This window comes from Anopheles nili, chromosome 3, assembly GCF_943737925.1.
Source record: "Anopheles nili chromosome 3, idAnoNiliSN_F5_01, whole genome shotgun sequence".
In the NCBI taxonomy this organism is placed as follows: domain Eukaryota; kingdom Metazoa; phylum Arthropoda; class Insecta; order Diptera; family Culicidae; genus Anopheles; species Anopheles nili.
The window spans coordinates 47,668,762-47,684,706 of record NC_071292.1 but is presented as its reverse complement, the minus strand read 5'-3'; the positions used below and the strand labels follow the sequence as shown (position 1 = coordinate 47,684,706).

The following is a 15,945-nucleotide window of genomic DNA, read 5'->3' as shown; positions in this document are numbered from 1 at the left end:
ATCGTTTATTATTAGTTAGGCACAATATCGTAGTACCTGCCAGCATTATCCACGACGCGGCGACGGGACAGTGGTGGGGTTAGAGCGATCAGAGCAAAGTATAGTAACAAAACAAGTCACAAAAAATTAACAGCTGCAATTTTAAACACAAAGCCACCGCTATATCTAGTGAGACTCATGCCATTACATAGACCCGTTGCTAATAGAGCATGTGAAATTGTTGCTGATCCGCTTTCTATACATGAGATAGACACAAGATTAATGCCCAGGTAAGATCGCAGGACGAAACACGACTCATGAATTACGAGGTATTGATAAGTATTTAATCGCGAGCATATTTAACCCTGACATCGTTGATGGAGTTGTCCGTAAACTGTAGGATTGCAGAATATACGTTAGATATCAATGGAGCGCACTATAAAGTATGATGTGTAATAGTTACAAAAATCAAAGCGAATCAGGAAAATATAATTGTATAGCAAAAAAAGCGGAAAGTTGCTTACAAAACTGTACAGATGGAAGGATAGAAAGAAGGAACTAAAATAAAAAAAATTAATCGACAATAAAGCGACGTTGTTGCAATGAATATCGAATTCTTTACGCTATTCTTGAATCTGCTGATGCTTATCACATGTTCAACAAAATGTCAATTGATGTACGCATGAGAACTAGGCTCAGAGAGAAGATAATACATGTCACTGTAGCTGTACCAAATTGTTGACAGTGGAAAAAGAGAACATTTAAAACAATAAAAACGTCATGAAAAATTAACATTCTGTACAGAGGTTTATTTTAGTTTTCAATCGAATGGGAACTCATCTTCATGTCACTTTCGCCCATCCTGGAATGAAATCATACCACTCTCGCACACTGTTTGCATCAATTGGTATGATTTGTTCTAATTTCAACAACTTTGCATTGGTCATGTTATGCATTTTCTGACAACAGGCAGTTTATGCTTTTTACATCAACTTTCCATCTTAATCGTCTTAAACTCAACAGACAAAATATACATTGTTCTACGAATAGTATCCGAAAGTACCATAACATCGTTGTCTGGGATAATTCGTCGGTTTTGGTCGGTTCCACCGTGGCTGCGTTGACTATTTGCATTATTATTTACCGGATCTCTTCATCACGCTTAGCAAAACCTCACTAACCATATTCGATGCTTCATTTCCAGTCCACAGAGCCACATCAGCTTACATGAAACAAAACTGATTTAGGAAATTGGTACCGATTTCAGAAAATAATTGTTTTCAAAATCAACATTGAACAGAAAGAAAAGGAAATAATATTTAAAAACTCGATTTAAAAACATTCATCGTAGGCAATATTTCTGTTAGTCTCCAATACTGTATTGTGTGACTCTGATCACACTGGTCTATCATTTGAATTCGTCTATCATGTAGTTGCCACAAGGTGGTCATTTGTCGATGCCACCGAGGAAATGGTTGAACGTCCTCGGTTCTTGTCCATCTCTAAAAATGTATCGCCGTAAGCCGTCTCTGCTAATACAGAACGGATCATTAACGCTGTTCGTATCTGCTTTGAGGTCACGTTTTGTTACTTCCCCCCATCACGTTATATACACATTTTTGTTACTACGATACAGATGATGTGGTATGCTTTGATTTGTTCGTATTTTATCTTACTTACAGTAAGACCCCTTCAATGCAGCAATGCGATCAGGATGCAGTTTGGTGCAGCTTGCACATACCCCTACGCTCGCCTGCCATGTTTGGTTGCCATATGTTTGTACCAACTGGTGTATATGTGTGTGGGTAACGTTCTAGTTTCGGCCTTTTCCAAGCCATCAACCACTTGAAACGCAATCGAAGTTTCGATAGGACGACTTCCTTTACACGATGGCCGTCTTCACCAGGCACGACTGGGAGTGGTTTCCGATGGAACCGTCCAAGCTGTCCAGATCGAGCGCAGTGTCAATCATAGTTGATTCTTGCAACAAACGCATCCGACTGGCGCTCGGGGAGATGAACATTGGCGAGCCGCCGTTCGCGTGGTGTGCCGTTGAAGTGCTGCCATTGCTGGAAACTGGATTGGCACCTATTGAGGAGGTCGCCGAAGCGGCAATCGGCACCGTTCCGGAACCGTTCGACGACTGCTGAATGATCACGTTCGGATCAAGCGTTTTGATGACATTTTTCATCTCCACCGTGCTGATAATCGGTTGAGGTGGTTTAACGTGTTGCTGTTGCGATACAGCTCCATGCACTGTGCTGGACCCGGACGATAATTTGCCAGCTGAACCCAGGCTTTTTGGCGCGGCGAAAGAGCTGGACAGTACGGGATCATCCAGGTCGAGATCGTTGCAAATGAACGACGAGCTGAGCAGCTGCGACGGGTCATCCAACCCGTGGTGTTGCTGATGATGAGGACCATTGTTCCCTAATCCTTGATGGTGATGCAGCTGCTGATGCTGCTGCAATGGTGGACCTATTGGCACGGGAGGCGAGGACAATTCTGAAACGGCACCACCGGAACCAGATACGTTCGAATACACGTGCTGAAGTCCGCTAGAGCCGCTAATCGGTGAGGAAACGTCCGCGGCCGACATGTTACTGCTTCCGAAACTTGCCCGCTTCGGTGACAGCAAACCGACGGCCGATCCCGACGGGGAAATCTGGGCTGGTGGTACGTTGCTGTAGACGTTTTCGTGTCCACTCACGCTGCACACCATCATCAGCTCGCTTACGTTGATGATCTCGTCTGCACTTTGAATCTTGTCGCACTCGCTCATCATCATGCTGGAGTGATAGTTCCCCTTCGAAATGTTGGTGGCGTTCGTTCCGTTTGCAATGGAATCGCGGAACAAATTCGTATAACTACCGGTCAACCGATTGTCGGAACTATCGGGAGGCGCACCTATCGTCCTTGTTTCTAGTTCCATGCCGTCCTCGTCTAGCAGTACGGTGGTGGTAGTGGTATCTTCTACGCCGGTTAGCATCGAAACGTTACCCGTTGTCGAAAGCGGCACCTCGTTCTCTACCAGATGCGCCACACTGTTGGACTTATCTGCGTGATGAAAGAGCAAAGGGAAAGAGAATACTGAATTAGCAATCGAGTACTCAAACAAAGAATTTTGCGATTACGCTGCCCGTGAATAGGTAGCAAAATTAAATGTATAGAATAGCGAAAAACGCAACAAATCACTATTATCATAGCCGAGCAATGTGCGCTTCAATGGAAGGATAGTTTGTTAGCATGCCTAAAAGCAACTACAGGTAGACCTTGTTGTTTAGTTATGTTAGTAAGTAATAAATTGAAGGAGCCACTAGAAAAAAAACCATGCATGCTGTGTTGCAAATCAACATTAAAATTTGATGGATGCGAATAATTTAAACAACTGTAAAACGAAAGATTCGGGATAAAAAATAATAGAACGGTGTTGATTTACCGCTAGTATAATAAAACAAATACATAGCTTAATGTATAATAATCGAAAACAAGCTATTTTTGCGAATAAAACATTAAACCATTACTTGTACTATAAACTAATCATTCCGGCATGTCGAACTATGTATAATCTTGTATGATATTATTTTAGCAGTACTTTTAAATGTGTTGGTTTTAATTAATTAATTTGATTATTATAGTATGTTGAATTATACATTCGTACGCAGGACTGACTATCCAGCTACGTGAAAATTTCAAGTCATAAAAACCTTTGCTTAGCTTAGCAAGGTAGGCCTTGACCGTACATTGGTTGTCGAGCCAATTAGGAAGGAAGGAAGGAATTATACATATATCCACTTCAAATAAGTCTGATTTTATATGCGTTGAATTTTTTAAACGAAATCTTAAAATTAGATTTCATTTAATTAGAATATTTAAACTATTAGATCATTCAAAACCGAATACTCTTTCTCGAATCCTCTATGATTTGATCTATTCGATTATTACGGTTTGATCTATTCGTTCTTTGTATAACCGTTTCGATTCCTTTTTTTAAACTCGGCAAGCTAACATAAAAAATGTTAAGTGATTTTGATGTAAAATAACTAAAAACAAAATCAAATTAAACCATTCTGGATAAATCACATCCATTAAAACAAATTAAAGTTAAAATTCTATCCAAATTGATAAGAAAAATGACTAAAGATATAGTACTTGGATATGAAAGCGTTCTCACGACTTTGATTAATTTAGAAAAACAACATTCAATTACAGTGGGATGAAAGTAAATGCAAATTAAAGCGATTGGTTTCATTGGATCCAGGAAAAGGTGAGAAGAAACATTGTAGGATTAAAATTTGTGTACAATTGAAAATGCAAAAGAAAAAATTAGTTAAAAAGACGAATCTTAGAATTTTAGAAAAAATGTGACACTCACCCACACTCAGCGCAACAAGTTTAACATTGATAACGGCACCGTTAGTAAATTAGCACGGATAAAGTAAAAGTGCAAAAGTAAAGAAAATTTGTTCGTTTAAGTAATTTGATCTAGTCGTGCTTAAAAACAAAACAACCAATCGCCAGACAGAAAAATTAGTGTATGCAAATTGTATAATGTTCTTGCAATGTTTATATTAGTTCGAAGAGGATTATTTCCTACTGCCCTATTCATTTTTCTTATACATTTACATTCTTCAAGATTCAACAATTCCGAAGAGATGATACGTTTTTAAACGGTATGATTGTTCCTGTTTTTTTTCCTGCTTTACAATATTATTCATCGTTGAAAGTCCATGAACATACTTGAACATGATATTGGTTCGTATTTCATCTCTGTAGACCATATTTTAACAAGTTTGGTAATTTTTGTAACGTACACAGCTAACTGAATTATTAAAGAAAATTTATGTACCAAAATTCCTCTCAATATTATTGTTCCTGCAAGTAATGCTGAAATGTGCTTTGTATAGTAGCCAAGTAAGCTAGTAACGTTGTTATAATTTGGGCAAAATAAAACAACAGAGCATTCTATTGTTTGAGGTTATTACAATATGTTTCGTTGCAAAATGTTGGGAAGGTACAGTTCATCATCAATTCTATGCTGATACAACTCAAATTCATTACCAAAACGTTGTCGCTTGGAACAAATATTCTTGTAAATATTTTATAACGTTTTTTATTGTTCACTATGGACGAGTCTTAGCAGAACTTTATTCTACAAAATAGCAATTTAAAGTATGGAACATCAACTTCATCAGATATCGTTGGAAGAACTTTAACTGTGGTCGGGTTTTTTCATTACATATAACATCCCTTTTAAAGAGATTTATAATTTTCGTAAATTTTCTATAACATCTCTTCATTCATATCATCTGCTCTTATCCTACGGGCGCGATAAACCTTTGGTTTCCGTATCACAAACACATAACAACTTTTCTTCAGTAATTATTTATCTTAAGGAACAAGCCTTTGATGTAGCAATACAAAATTTGCTATACTTTACCACATTTACGGAACTTGAGACAAATTTTGTCAAATTTCCGTTCAAAGTTGTCCGTTTAAATTCTAAGTTTAAGTTCAAGTTTGTCAAATAATTTTCCAACAGTATACCTAAAATAATAATCGTTTGCGAAGCAAAACCGTATGGTTCATATGGAAGCATAATGAACATGAAAACATGACTCAATGTTGCTAATAACCAAATCATACACAAGAAGAACAGCTTTAATAGTCGATCGTTCTACTAACGCCTCCTGTTGAAATCACTAAGCCAAGAATTTCAAATTCTACTTTGCCTTCTGGCGAATAAGTTTTTATCAACATTTCGAGCAGGAAATATGCACTATTTTTACCAACATGATGCGGCTAATCAGAATGTTCGAACGATTAGTACATTTTTAGGGTTTTTGTAATTTTTTTCATCTCATATTTTTGAGTGACGGTTAACGAAGGTGTTTAGATTATAAGTTATTTATTTGAAAATGAATTTTAAATCAAAAGCGAAAGAACGCTTTGGAATTAAACTTTAAAAAAAATTGACTAACACGTATCGACATCTAACACTTCATATCAATAAAGTGCATGTCTATAAAATAAAACAAGAAACAACAAAAAATATCATTTCCAAAATCCGTATCTAAAAAGATACTTATGTATCAATGAGAACAGAAGTAGTAAAATAAGACACACACACACACGCACACTATAACCTCTTACTGTCTAGTAGTCGTTTAGGAAAAAGCAGTGTTTTTGAAACAAACATTGCAAAAAAATCTTTTATAAAAGAACAGAGCAAAATCTTGAATATATGTGCATTCTTGAAAACACACGCACAAAAGCAAAAAGAAAAATACAGAAAATCAAAAGGATATATGCCACGCAACGAAGCTGCCAACGGAAGATGAATTCAACTTGATTGTTTCACTTCCGCAGCCGTGACATGCTTCTGCAGCGATGCATTGCAAGAGCAATGCGACAGATTTTGCGCAATGACGAGAGTGGCGGTGGCGGTGGTGATGATGGGCGAGATAGTGTGTGTGAAATTATAAAAAATTACAAAACTAAAAATGTAGTATATGCTAGGTTTCGTTCGTGGCATCCTCGTGTATCGAGTTGAGGTCGAAATTGTTAAACTGATACTCGAACACATTGGAAAAGCGCTGTTTGTCGCCCCCAACACGCCGCTGTACGTACGGGCTGCTGTTCGAACCAGCGTTGGCTACCACTCCTGCATCTCCTCCTCCTGCTCCTCTACCATTCGCCGCTTGTGATCCGGTGCTAGGTCCTCCACTTCCACCACCACCATCTCCTCCGTCGCCGTAGGGCGTTGTAGGGCCATTACCACCTCCGAGCGTGCTGGCAGTGCTGAGCATGCTGCTTCGATTGCTTGACGAAACGCACGTGTTGGCACTCCAGAAGCTTGGACTAAATTGGCTAAAGGAGAGCGCGGGTGAGACTGGGTTGGTTCCACCGTTAGTTCCGCGACCCGTTGGACCGACAAGCGGTGAAGGAAGCGCCAATGGCGGAGTCGGCGATGGGGACGATTTCACGTGATAGCTAGGTTTTCGGTAAAATTTGGCATATCCTCCTGTTCCCGCTCCACTCACACTACTTGTTGCTGTTCCCGTAACACCTCCATGTTGGTGGTGCCGGTGCCTGTGTCTTTGGCCACTTCCGCCCGTCTTCGAGTGCAACATCGGGTCTAACTCGCTGCTGCAGCTTGGACTGCTGCAACGGACCGTTCGCGGGCTGTTCGGGCAGGTGTGCGGCGAAACATGCGAATGCGGCGGATGGTGGTGATCCGATAGTGTCGTGATCGTGTCGTAGCTGGCCAGGTACGAGCCGGATCCAGAGCCGGACGGAAGCATGTTGCTGCCGCGCCGACGTTCCAGCGATGAGGTAGCGGAAGACGTCGAGTTGGACGATATGGTCGCGGTCGAGGCGGACGCGGACGACGAGCCGCCGGAAGACGACGACGAAGCCGACGAGTCTTTCATCATCAATCCGTTGCTGTACGGAATCACCACCGGCACACCAACAGCGGCCGGGTTGAAATGGTTGTTCAAACTGTTCGTGCTACTAACGGGTGCGTTCTTCGAGCAATAGACACTTCCGTCGTAGACATGACCGGTACCCAGACTGGTTCCGTAGAAGCCCGGTTGCTTGCCAGCTTCCAGTGGAGTGTGCGGGTAAATTGGAAACTGCAGATCGTGGGATGATTTGCGGGCGCCAATTGCCCGATTTCGGTGATACGGATACCGGGGCAGCGTCATGTTGAGATTCATGTGCAGCGGCGTAGGTTGGCCTTTCTGCTGTAGGAGATGTTGCTGCGAGATGCTTGTTCCTCCGTTGGGATATTCTCCAGGCGGTTGCTGGAGCTGATGTTGGCCGTAGTGCAGAAAATCGGATTGGCTCTTTAGCAGAGGCATCGTTCCACCGCCCGGTGGCATGAGCACCGTCGAGGGTGACCCTAGCAGCTGGCTCTGGTCGCTGTAACAGTAGGCTCCGCCGCTGGTACCATTGCCAAGACCTGGCCCATTGGCACCGTACTTGGATTGTGGTGCGAAGTACTTAAAGTTGGTCGGAATCGGCACTGGTGCGGCCGGTAGGTGGTTGGGTGGTGGCAACGATTGCAACGAAACCGTAGCCGGATGAGGCACGTGATCGGGAAAGCCCATTCGATCGATGGTAGCGGCGGTGTGTGGGTTAGTGAGCGGGCAGGAAGGCGGCAGAAATTGTTGTTGGTGGTTGTGGCGATTGCGAAAGGGCGCATCGGTAGGGGATGGGTGGTTGTTGATGGTATTGTTGTTGTTAGGAGTGTTATGCGAGTGATTGATATTGAGAAGGTTGCAAGTCGCGGAATGGTGGTACAGTTGTTGTTGCGGTTGTTTTGGCGAGAGGTTCACGTAAGACAAGGATAAATTATTATATTGTGATGGAGATTGTGATGATAGTTGCAGATGGTTCATTGGTGGAGGATGGTGGTTAAAATTCGTTTTATTCGCGGTTGCAGCAGTAGCAGTTTTGGCTGCCGTTGCATGACTCGAGTTAGTTACATTCAGATGGTTTAGATTAGTGATAACGCCGCTGCTAACTGAAGAAGCAGGTGATGGTGACTTACCATTTTGTAAGTTATCATAGCTTCGCTGTCGATAGACTCCACCTCCTCCCGTTGATGCAGTTTGTAGTTCGTGCTGAAGTGGAAATAAGAAGATGGAAGACGAATGAACAATTAGTTTCATCATTGGATGAAACTTTTTTGATTCTTGAAATTGTTTTTTTGTAATGACCGAAAATAAAAGCGTCAGTATTAGCCAACAATGCAACGCAATCGTTTAGTAGTAAATTAATTATTATACCCGTTTAAGCTTATAAACTTTATTGTAAATTAGAAAAAAAATGGATCAAAAATTAGTGACGTTTTTGAGGTTCGTGGTCAAGTGGATGCAAACAATACAATTAGTTTTCTATTTCTGGTTGACACACAAAATCTTGACTTCTTGTTATTTTTTCATAAATAGCAACCGGACTTATAATCATCGCAATTAGAAAAGAAACAACACACAGATGCTCAGAACAATTGCTTCCATTCTAAGATGTTTGTTTGTAGCAGAACATTCATTCATTCAACATTCAACTTTTATTGAACTTATCTTTAAACTTTTACTGAAATAAGATTAATTTTAGTTATGCCACGTTAGCCACCGATTTAAGCAGCTGAAAAAGCACTTCGATTCATAGAAGCTTATATGAATACTGGTATAAGAATGATACAACATATTGTTGATACAGTTGTTAAAGGAAACAAGTATATTTTTAAATTACCAAAAGCTAGCGGAGAATGAATTCTGATCAAACTGATTACATTTACATATCATATATATCAATATAATCAAAAGACCGAAACTTTGTTCTTATCACGAATCATAATATACAAACTTATAAAGCAACGATGTAACAACGAGCGTTTTAGTATGAATAGATCACACCGTATGTGAGAAATTTGTATTGCAAACCTTTCAGATTGTATACGTTGGCAAGGAATAGGAAAAATTTGACCAATTTTACTTTAAACGGAAAACAAAACTTCCCGCTGAAAAGAATTGCAGATGCAAAGTGTTTATGAAAAGACAGCAAGGTGAGAATGAAAATTTAAAGTTGAAATAAAATTATAGATTGTGTAAAGGAACTTGTTTTGATTGTTGTTAAACTTTAACACTGCACGGTCGATGAAGCGTTGTAACTTACTTCCAAACTGTAATGTTTGTTAAGGTTATCCATTCCCGGTTGCATCACGACTAGTGGTGGCACAGTGGCACTGTTGTACTTGTCTGACGCCTGCATTTGCGTTCGATACTCGTCTGTTACGACACCGCGACTGAAATTTTGCAAACAAACAATACATGAAACCACAAATTCATATGTTCAGCATAATTCGCAACCTACCGATCGATCAGAGATGGCGTTATGGGACCGCACAAGATGTGGAAGCAGTTTAAACAAATGTTACCTTGCGAATAAGGATTTATCACCTGTTGGCCACCTTTTGAGCTAAATGAACCTTTGATCTGAAAGCATTTATGAACCAATATTAGGCGCAATTTAAAAATAGCTTTGCGCTATATTTGAACCGGCTAGTTACGTACATCTTCATTCGTTGTTTGATCACTCGTAGTAAGATAGGTGTGAAATCCTGCCAACCCGATAACGGACCACACAGAACAGAAACAAATTATCGCTATTATCACACTGGAAGGCGTCCGTTTGACGACGTCAATGAACTGATTATCTTCCTTTAATACTAAGCATAGAGAAAGAAACAACAAGATGCATTATTTTCGAGCACACCTCTTACGCGTGTTATAATATAGAAATTTGCACTTACACATTACTATATGCGTGGTTGTGCAGGAGAAAATGAAAACTGCTAGGAAAGCTAGAGAGACGATGAACATGTAGAAGAACCGGTAGTTTCGCTTCCCGACGCAGTTGCCCACCTGCAAGACACAACGAAAGGAATTCATAAACCGGCTCGTTAGGCGCCATACCTTCGTATGTCTGCAAATACGCACCCACGGACAGTGATGATCGAATCGATCAACACAATTATCACACAAACTGCAGTGGGAGGCTCGCGGCGGTCGAAATATTTTACACGTAAAGCAATACTTAAGCTTTACCGTTTGCCCCTTCACGAAGACCTCCTTCGTGCGGGGCGGCGGCCTATAGGTAGGACTGTTGAGCGAGTTCGGCACCTCGATCTGCTTCTCGATATACGCCGCCTCGTCCTGGGACGCTCGGGGAATGATGCCTGGATCACTGAACGCCGTGCGGAATAGAGCGCTGAGAGTGAAGATGAACAGGATGCCACCGATGATCGGTATCGCGGGTGTGATTTTTTGTGCCAGAAAAGGACAGCTACGACGAGAGCAGAGACAAATACAAACTTGCAGCACGCTCCAACGGCCAACGTTACCCGTGTCTAGTCGACACAAATCATGGAAACTTACTCGAACACAAAAAACAATCCACTGGTGGCGGTGATCAGTATTACCGTGAAGTAAAATACGCCCGAGTTTGGTGCCGTCATTAGGTAGCCGTCGCAGAAGAACTTGTTTCGGCCCGCGAAGATCTCCCACTTTTTTGTCACCTTTTGACTTGGTGCCATTTTTTGCGTATGGAGCCGCCTAGTTTCGTGCCGTTTGTTCGCGTACGTTGGCAGGTTTTTGCTAGCCCAACGATTCCTGCTAATAACGATTTGCACCGCTATTGTAGAAAAGTCCTACAACCACTTACTGTACGCAGTAAACACCGGCATACGAAAAAGATTCGGGGCAATCGTATATTTAACTGCAGCGGTGCTATGGTAACCGCGCTCCGTCTTAGAAAAGAAGGCTGATTCAGACTGATTACTTTCTCTCCCGGGTTCACGGCTCGTTATTTCCTTGCCACGCCGTCTTGTTGTCTCAAGCTGAATAATTTCGGCAATATTTCCTTGCCATTGGCATCGTGGGAGCCGCAAATGGTAGGCAGATTGATTACATTTCTATTAGAAGAGAGAAAAAATTAAAAAATCTTTCTGCTTACAGATTGATGTAGAAATTTATGTTTCTCTCTTAAGCGGATCATCAGGGTACACACGGCGGTATGGAATCATAAACAAATTTGATTTCGTAGTTTTTCTTAGTTTTCCTCCGATATGCATGATGTGTGTCGAAAGCAGACAAATTTAATTATCGCGCGGTAAAGCCTGGCAAATGATCGATTTGGAGCAGTCGGCAACTAAGACATTCCAACCAAAATTACCTCGCCTCCCATTTCATTTCTAGTGCTTAAAATTGGACAAACAAGCGCTTCGTGCTGATGGAAGTAAATCGCACAGCCGACGAAACAGAGGAAAACTAATCACTGGCTGGCTAAACAGATTGAACTCCCCAAGGGAGGCCCTAAAACAGCACGAAATATACCCTCATTGGCTAGACTGTCCAAACCGTGACGTAACTGAAATATCATTAGAAAAAAAGCGGAAATTTGAACCAAATTGTTCACTAAACTTATGCATTTCTCGCGTGTTTCCTTACTGATCGGATTACCTACTGGTAACGTTCAGTCAAATAGAAACACATAATCATCCGGAACGTAAATGATGCCACCAGTATTCTTACAAAAAATGGTGGCAATAAGTTAGATTTTTCACATTTGTGCAGCAGTTTCACAGAAGAAGTGTTACAGTAAGATAAAATACGTACACTTATCTTTTGAATTAAAATGCATTGCAACTTAATGTTAATTGATGATATATATGTTTTGGTCCAATTCTTTCAGAGAAAGCATTTTATTCTTTACAACTCATACTGTGATTATTAAAAGGGCATGTATTTCGAGACTATTTGGGAAAAAAAAACCTTCGGGTAAAGTCCTCTAATAAATGCAGTAAAATGCTAAAATTGCTGATTATGCTACATCAATGCATTTCGATATGCAATGGCAAATTCGTAGGGTGTTTATCATTGCTGTAGATTTGCCCTGTCAATATGCGGCCAATTTGACGCCTCAACAACTGTGAGAAACAAGAAAATCAATCCGAAACATATGGACCGTGTCTATGCTTCACAATGCTTCCAGTTTCTTGCTATGCGGAAAAACGTGGCATACAAACTGTTGGCATATGCATTCGGCGGGGGGAACGTGATTATTTTCGCCACCTTACGCTAATTATGCCGTTTACCCATTGGATCGATTATCTGTAGTTTAATGCAGTATTCTTTCAACGAACCTATCATTCCACTTTCAGTCACATTTTCCAAAGCTGTTTTATATATATACATTATATATCTATATAAAGATATCTATATGTCTACATAAACTTTATATTAAATGATGCATGATGTCTAACAATTATGCCGTATTGTCATGAACATTTATAAACTGCGTTTGCGCTAAATTTGAGTGCCACAAAAATGCTGTACTTTCATATTCGATCAACAAACAAAAAAGTTTAGACGTGACCCATGTTACATTTTGCAGATACAGATCGACCATTACTCAGCAGACTGAAAAAGATAAGGCCTTCCGTTAACTGCCGGTGTTTGTTGATATAATAAAAGCCAAAATTATTGAGCGCAGGTTTGGAGGGGTCCTAAGCCTACCAACTGACTATATAATAACGATAAAGCAATGTAAAAGTAACAACAACACGATTAGATTATTTTGATACGGATTAGAGGTGGCAACGGGCAACAAAAGTTATTCATTGAACTTGGAGGTCAAATCGAACGATTCCAGGTGGAACAAATACAAATTTCAGAAAAACCAATTTGCTTGAGGTACTTAAATTTTGTTTTTGATTACAAGAACATTACAAATAAAGTTCATGGATTATTTCACCACAAGCTTTAGGACTTAAACAGATAAATTATGGTCGTATGGGGCTTGTTTTAAATATCATATGTAAAGAGATTATTGTTAAATGCAAAAAAAAAACAAAATAAATGATATACAATAATCGAATTATGGACAGGATGCAATATAAGACAAGAAATACTCTAACATTTTTATCTTGTGTAAACGTTTGTGCATTGCTAAGCCATTGACATTGTTAAGGCAGACAAATGGCATCAATATATAATAAAAATAGTAATAATCACTGCTTCAAGTGGCATGATCGAATAGCGCAAGTCGATTGTAGGAATACTCCAAGGACCTCTCTATGTAAGCGCATTTATCGGTTTAACAAATGTTAGCGCAAGGGTAGTTTGACGCTCCCTGTGTTTATCAGGAATGCGCTTCAACGAAATAGAGCAACACGCATGGCAAGGTTGTGCTCCACAATCGATTCAGCTAAGAATGCTCCGGTTAAGGATCATCCGTTAAGGAAAGGAGGCAAAATCTTTAACCCAGAAAAGAATAATGTAAACGGAAGGCGAATGGCGTATCTATTACCACCTGGTGTAATGAAAATTTATTGTAGATTGAAATTTTTATTGTAGAAAATTTTGAAGCAATTAAAAAATGTAAATAACATCCAAGATATTATAAAGTAATGCGTCGTTTAATAAGTATTTCGCTTTCTTACCACTTCATGATCACAAACGAACAGGATAAAGGGAAAGACGTTGGTGATCAATTCACACAGGATGATGTTCGATAAAGTTGGTTTACGGAGAGGTTGGGCCACTAAGGACACAGTCCATATACTATTTAATCTCAATATCACACACGTACACAATCACATGTACAATAGACAAGAAATGCTGCAGCATGCTTTCAGGATTCGACTGCTATCACTGTGTACTTTCGTGCCGTCTGCAAATGGAACCACCGGATGCTGCTTGTTCGCTTAACGGCACACTGCAAATTCATTTCGTATCACCACCGTCATTCACCGGCTGGAGAACAAACAGGATAGGAAGAGTTACCCGCTGGGTTTCTTTTATTTTCCGTATCTCTATCCTTCAGTTTGTTGCCAACCCACGTACCGTGTCATTGAGAAGATGTCACAAGGCTCGTGGCGCTTAAAACAACACAGAAAATAGAAAGAAACTATGCTTTTGTAATAACCATTCTCAACCTGCCCGGAGAAACCAAGCGACAAGTTATTTCACATCGATACAGACTTTTCCTTAAACGAATGTACGATTGACCTGAATAGTTGTGCTTGTCGAATTTTCCGTACACATTACACTGCAACTTTTATATTACACGGCGAAGGAATTCGGAACACTTATTGATTTTGGGATATCACATTGTTACGCTCTGGTTTTGCACCAGTTGCGTCTAACGTTCGGTTACTGTCTTTAGAGTAATTCAACCGAGCACGGTTTACCTATTATCATAGACACTGCACTGCTGTAGTGGCGTACCTGCTACGACCTGCTACAAACAGTATGATAAAAGGAACAAGCAAAAACGACACAATAGGACCTACGCACAAACGCACGCACACACACACATATACACGTAATTGTGACTCATACGTTTGAGCACCAAAATCCGTCGTGATGCAGTGCCGATGCAGGTTGCATGGATTTTTCTTCGCGTTACATTTTTTCAAACATATCAAGAAACCCTAAAGCGTCGTAAGCTTATAGCTCCTACTACCGACACGAGCCACTGCGAGGCCATCACGACGGTCCATTTTAAACCATTTTCCAACACCTGCACCAGGGGAAAGTAGCGACATCAATATGGACTTGAACGTAATTTTATGTATTTGTTGTTCTTGCTATTGCTACTCGACTTGTAGTTTGATGTTGCCCACTTCAAGACCTTGGAGTGTGCTAACGCAGGTCAAGGAGACATGTAATGTATTCAATCAAATGACCAGTCCAGAAACCTTCGTTAACAACGAACAGAAACACATTGACCGCATCACATTTTTCTACGCACGCACCAACCACCAATGAACATACTAAAACCGAATGGATCGTGAGCGTCGGAGGCGAACAGTAGTTTTACTTTTTTTACTAAATTTTGCACCAGTCTTTGAGCCACTTACTTTTTACACTTCTTGTTGTTTTTCTTTTCTTCTAGAAAAATGTCACCGAAAAAGATTGGTACATGACGCTCTTCACACATTGCGTAGCAAACTCACAGACGAGATGTTAATCAAAATCCCTAGCATTATATCCAATGTATCCTTAAATTGGTTATGTCCGAATATTTTATCTTTTTGATTTTCACGGTGTGGTCAAGATTTTGGTAAACAATCATTTTTGACAAACGACATGTTTATAGTGCATACTTTATAGCCGCATGGCTTGCAAATCTTTATTAGGCTGTCTAAACTTATGCTTGTTGTTCCTGGACACGATACACTGCAAAGATTGGAATGGATTAATTGATTGATTGTAACAACTCATTTGCATCTAATTAATCCTATTTACTTCATTACGAGTCTGTTTTTTCATCAATAACGAATAACTTTTCATTTATGTAATTTTCTCGTAAATCTGAAATTGATCAAACAATCTGCGTAGAAAAATTAATACAGAAAATTTGTTTTACACTCAGTTCTGAGGTATGTTTTTT

General features: G+C 40.2%; 1 protein-coding gene across 2 annotated transcripts; it reads right to left on the bottom strand.

Moving 5' to 3' along the window:
• Positions 1 to 1,332: 1,332 nt before the first annotated feature.
• On the bottom strand, positions 1,333 to 11,083 carry LOC128722716 (palmitoyltransferase app). 2 transcript variants are annotated; one of them, XM_053816394.1, is made up of 8 exons: positions 10,926 to 11,083; positions 10,488 to 10,833; positions 10,301 to 10,412; positions 10,062 to 10,216; positions 9,862 to 9,983; positions 9,664 to 9,793; positions 8,537 to 8,609; positions 1,333 to 3,036 (listed from the first exon to the last, which is right to left on the bottom strand). In XM_053816394.1, exons 1-8 carry the CDS (start codon positions 11,081 to 11,083, stop codon positions 1,862 to 1,864), a joined length of 2,271 nt encoding a protein of 756 aa, XP_053672369.1. In that variant the 3' UTR covers positions 1,333 to 1,861. The 2 variants fall into 2 exon arrangements, with proteins under 2 accessions (XP_053672369.1, XP_053672368.1); XM_053816393.1 differs by lacking the exon at positions 1,333 to 3,036 and adding an exon at positions 6,495 to 8,008.
• Between the last annotated feature and the right edge of the window lie 4,862 nt (positions 11,084 to 15,945).

Coding starts and splice junctions, on each gene's coding strand:
- LOC128722716 (XM_053816393.1), bottom strand. CDS start 11,083: ATGGCACCAAGTCAAAAGGTGACAAAAAAGTGGGAGATCTTCGCGGGC. Junction 10,834..10,925: donor GGATTGTTTTTTGTGTTCGA/GTAAGTTTCCAT, acceptor CTCTCGTCGTAG/CTGTCCTTTTCTGGCACAAA. Junction 10,217..10,300: donor AACCACGCATATAGTAATGT/GTAAGTGCAAAT, acceptor CTCTATGCTTAG/TATTAAAGGAAGATAATCAG.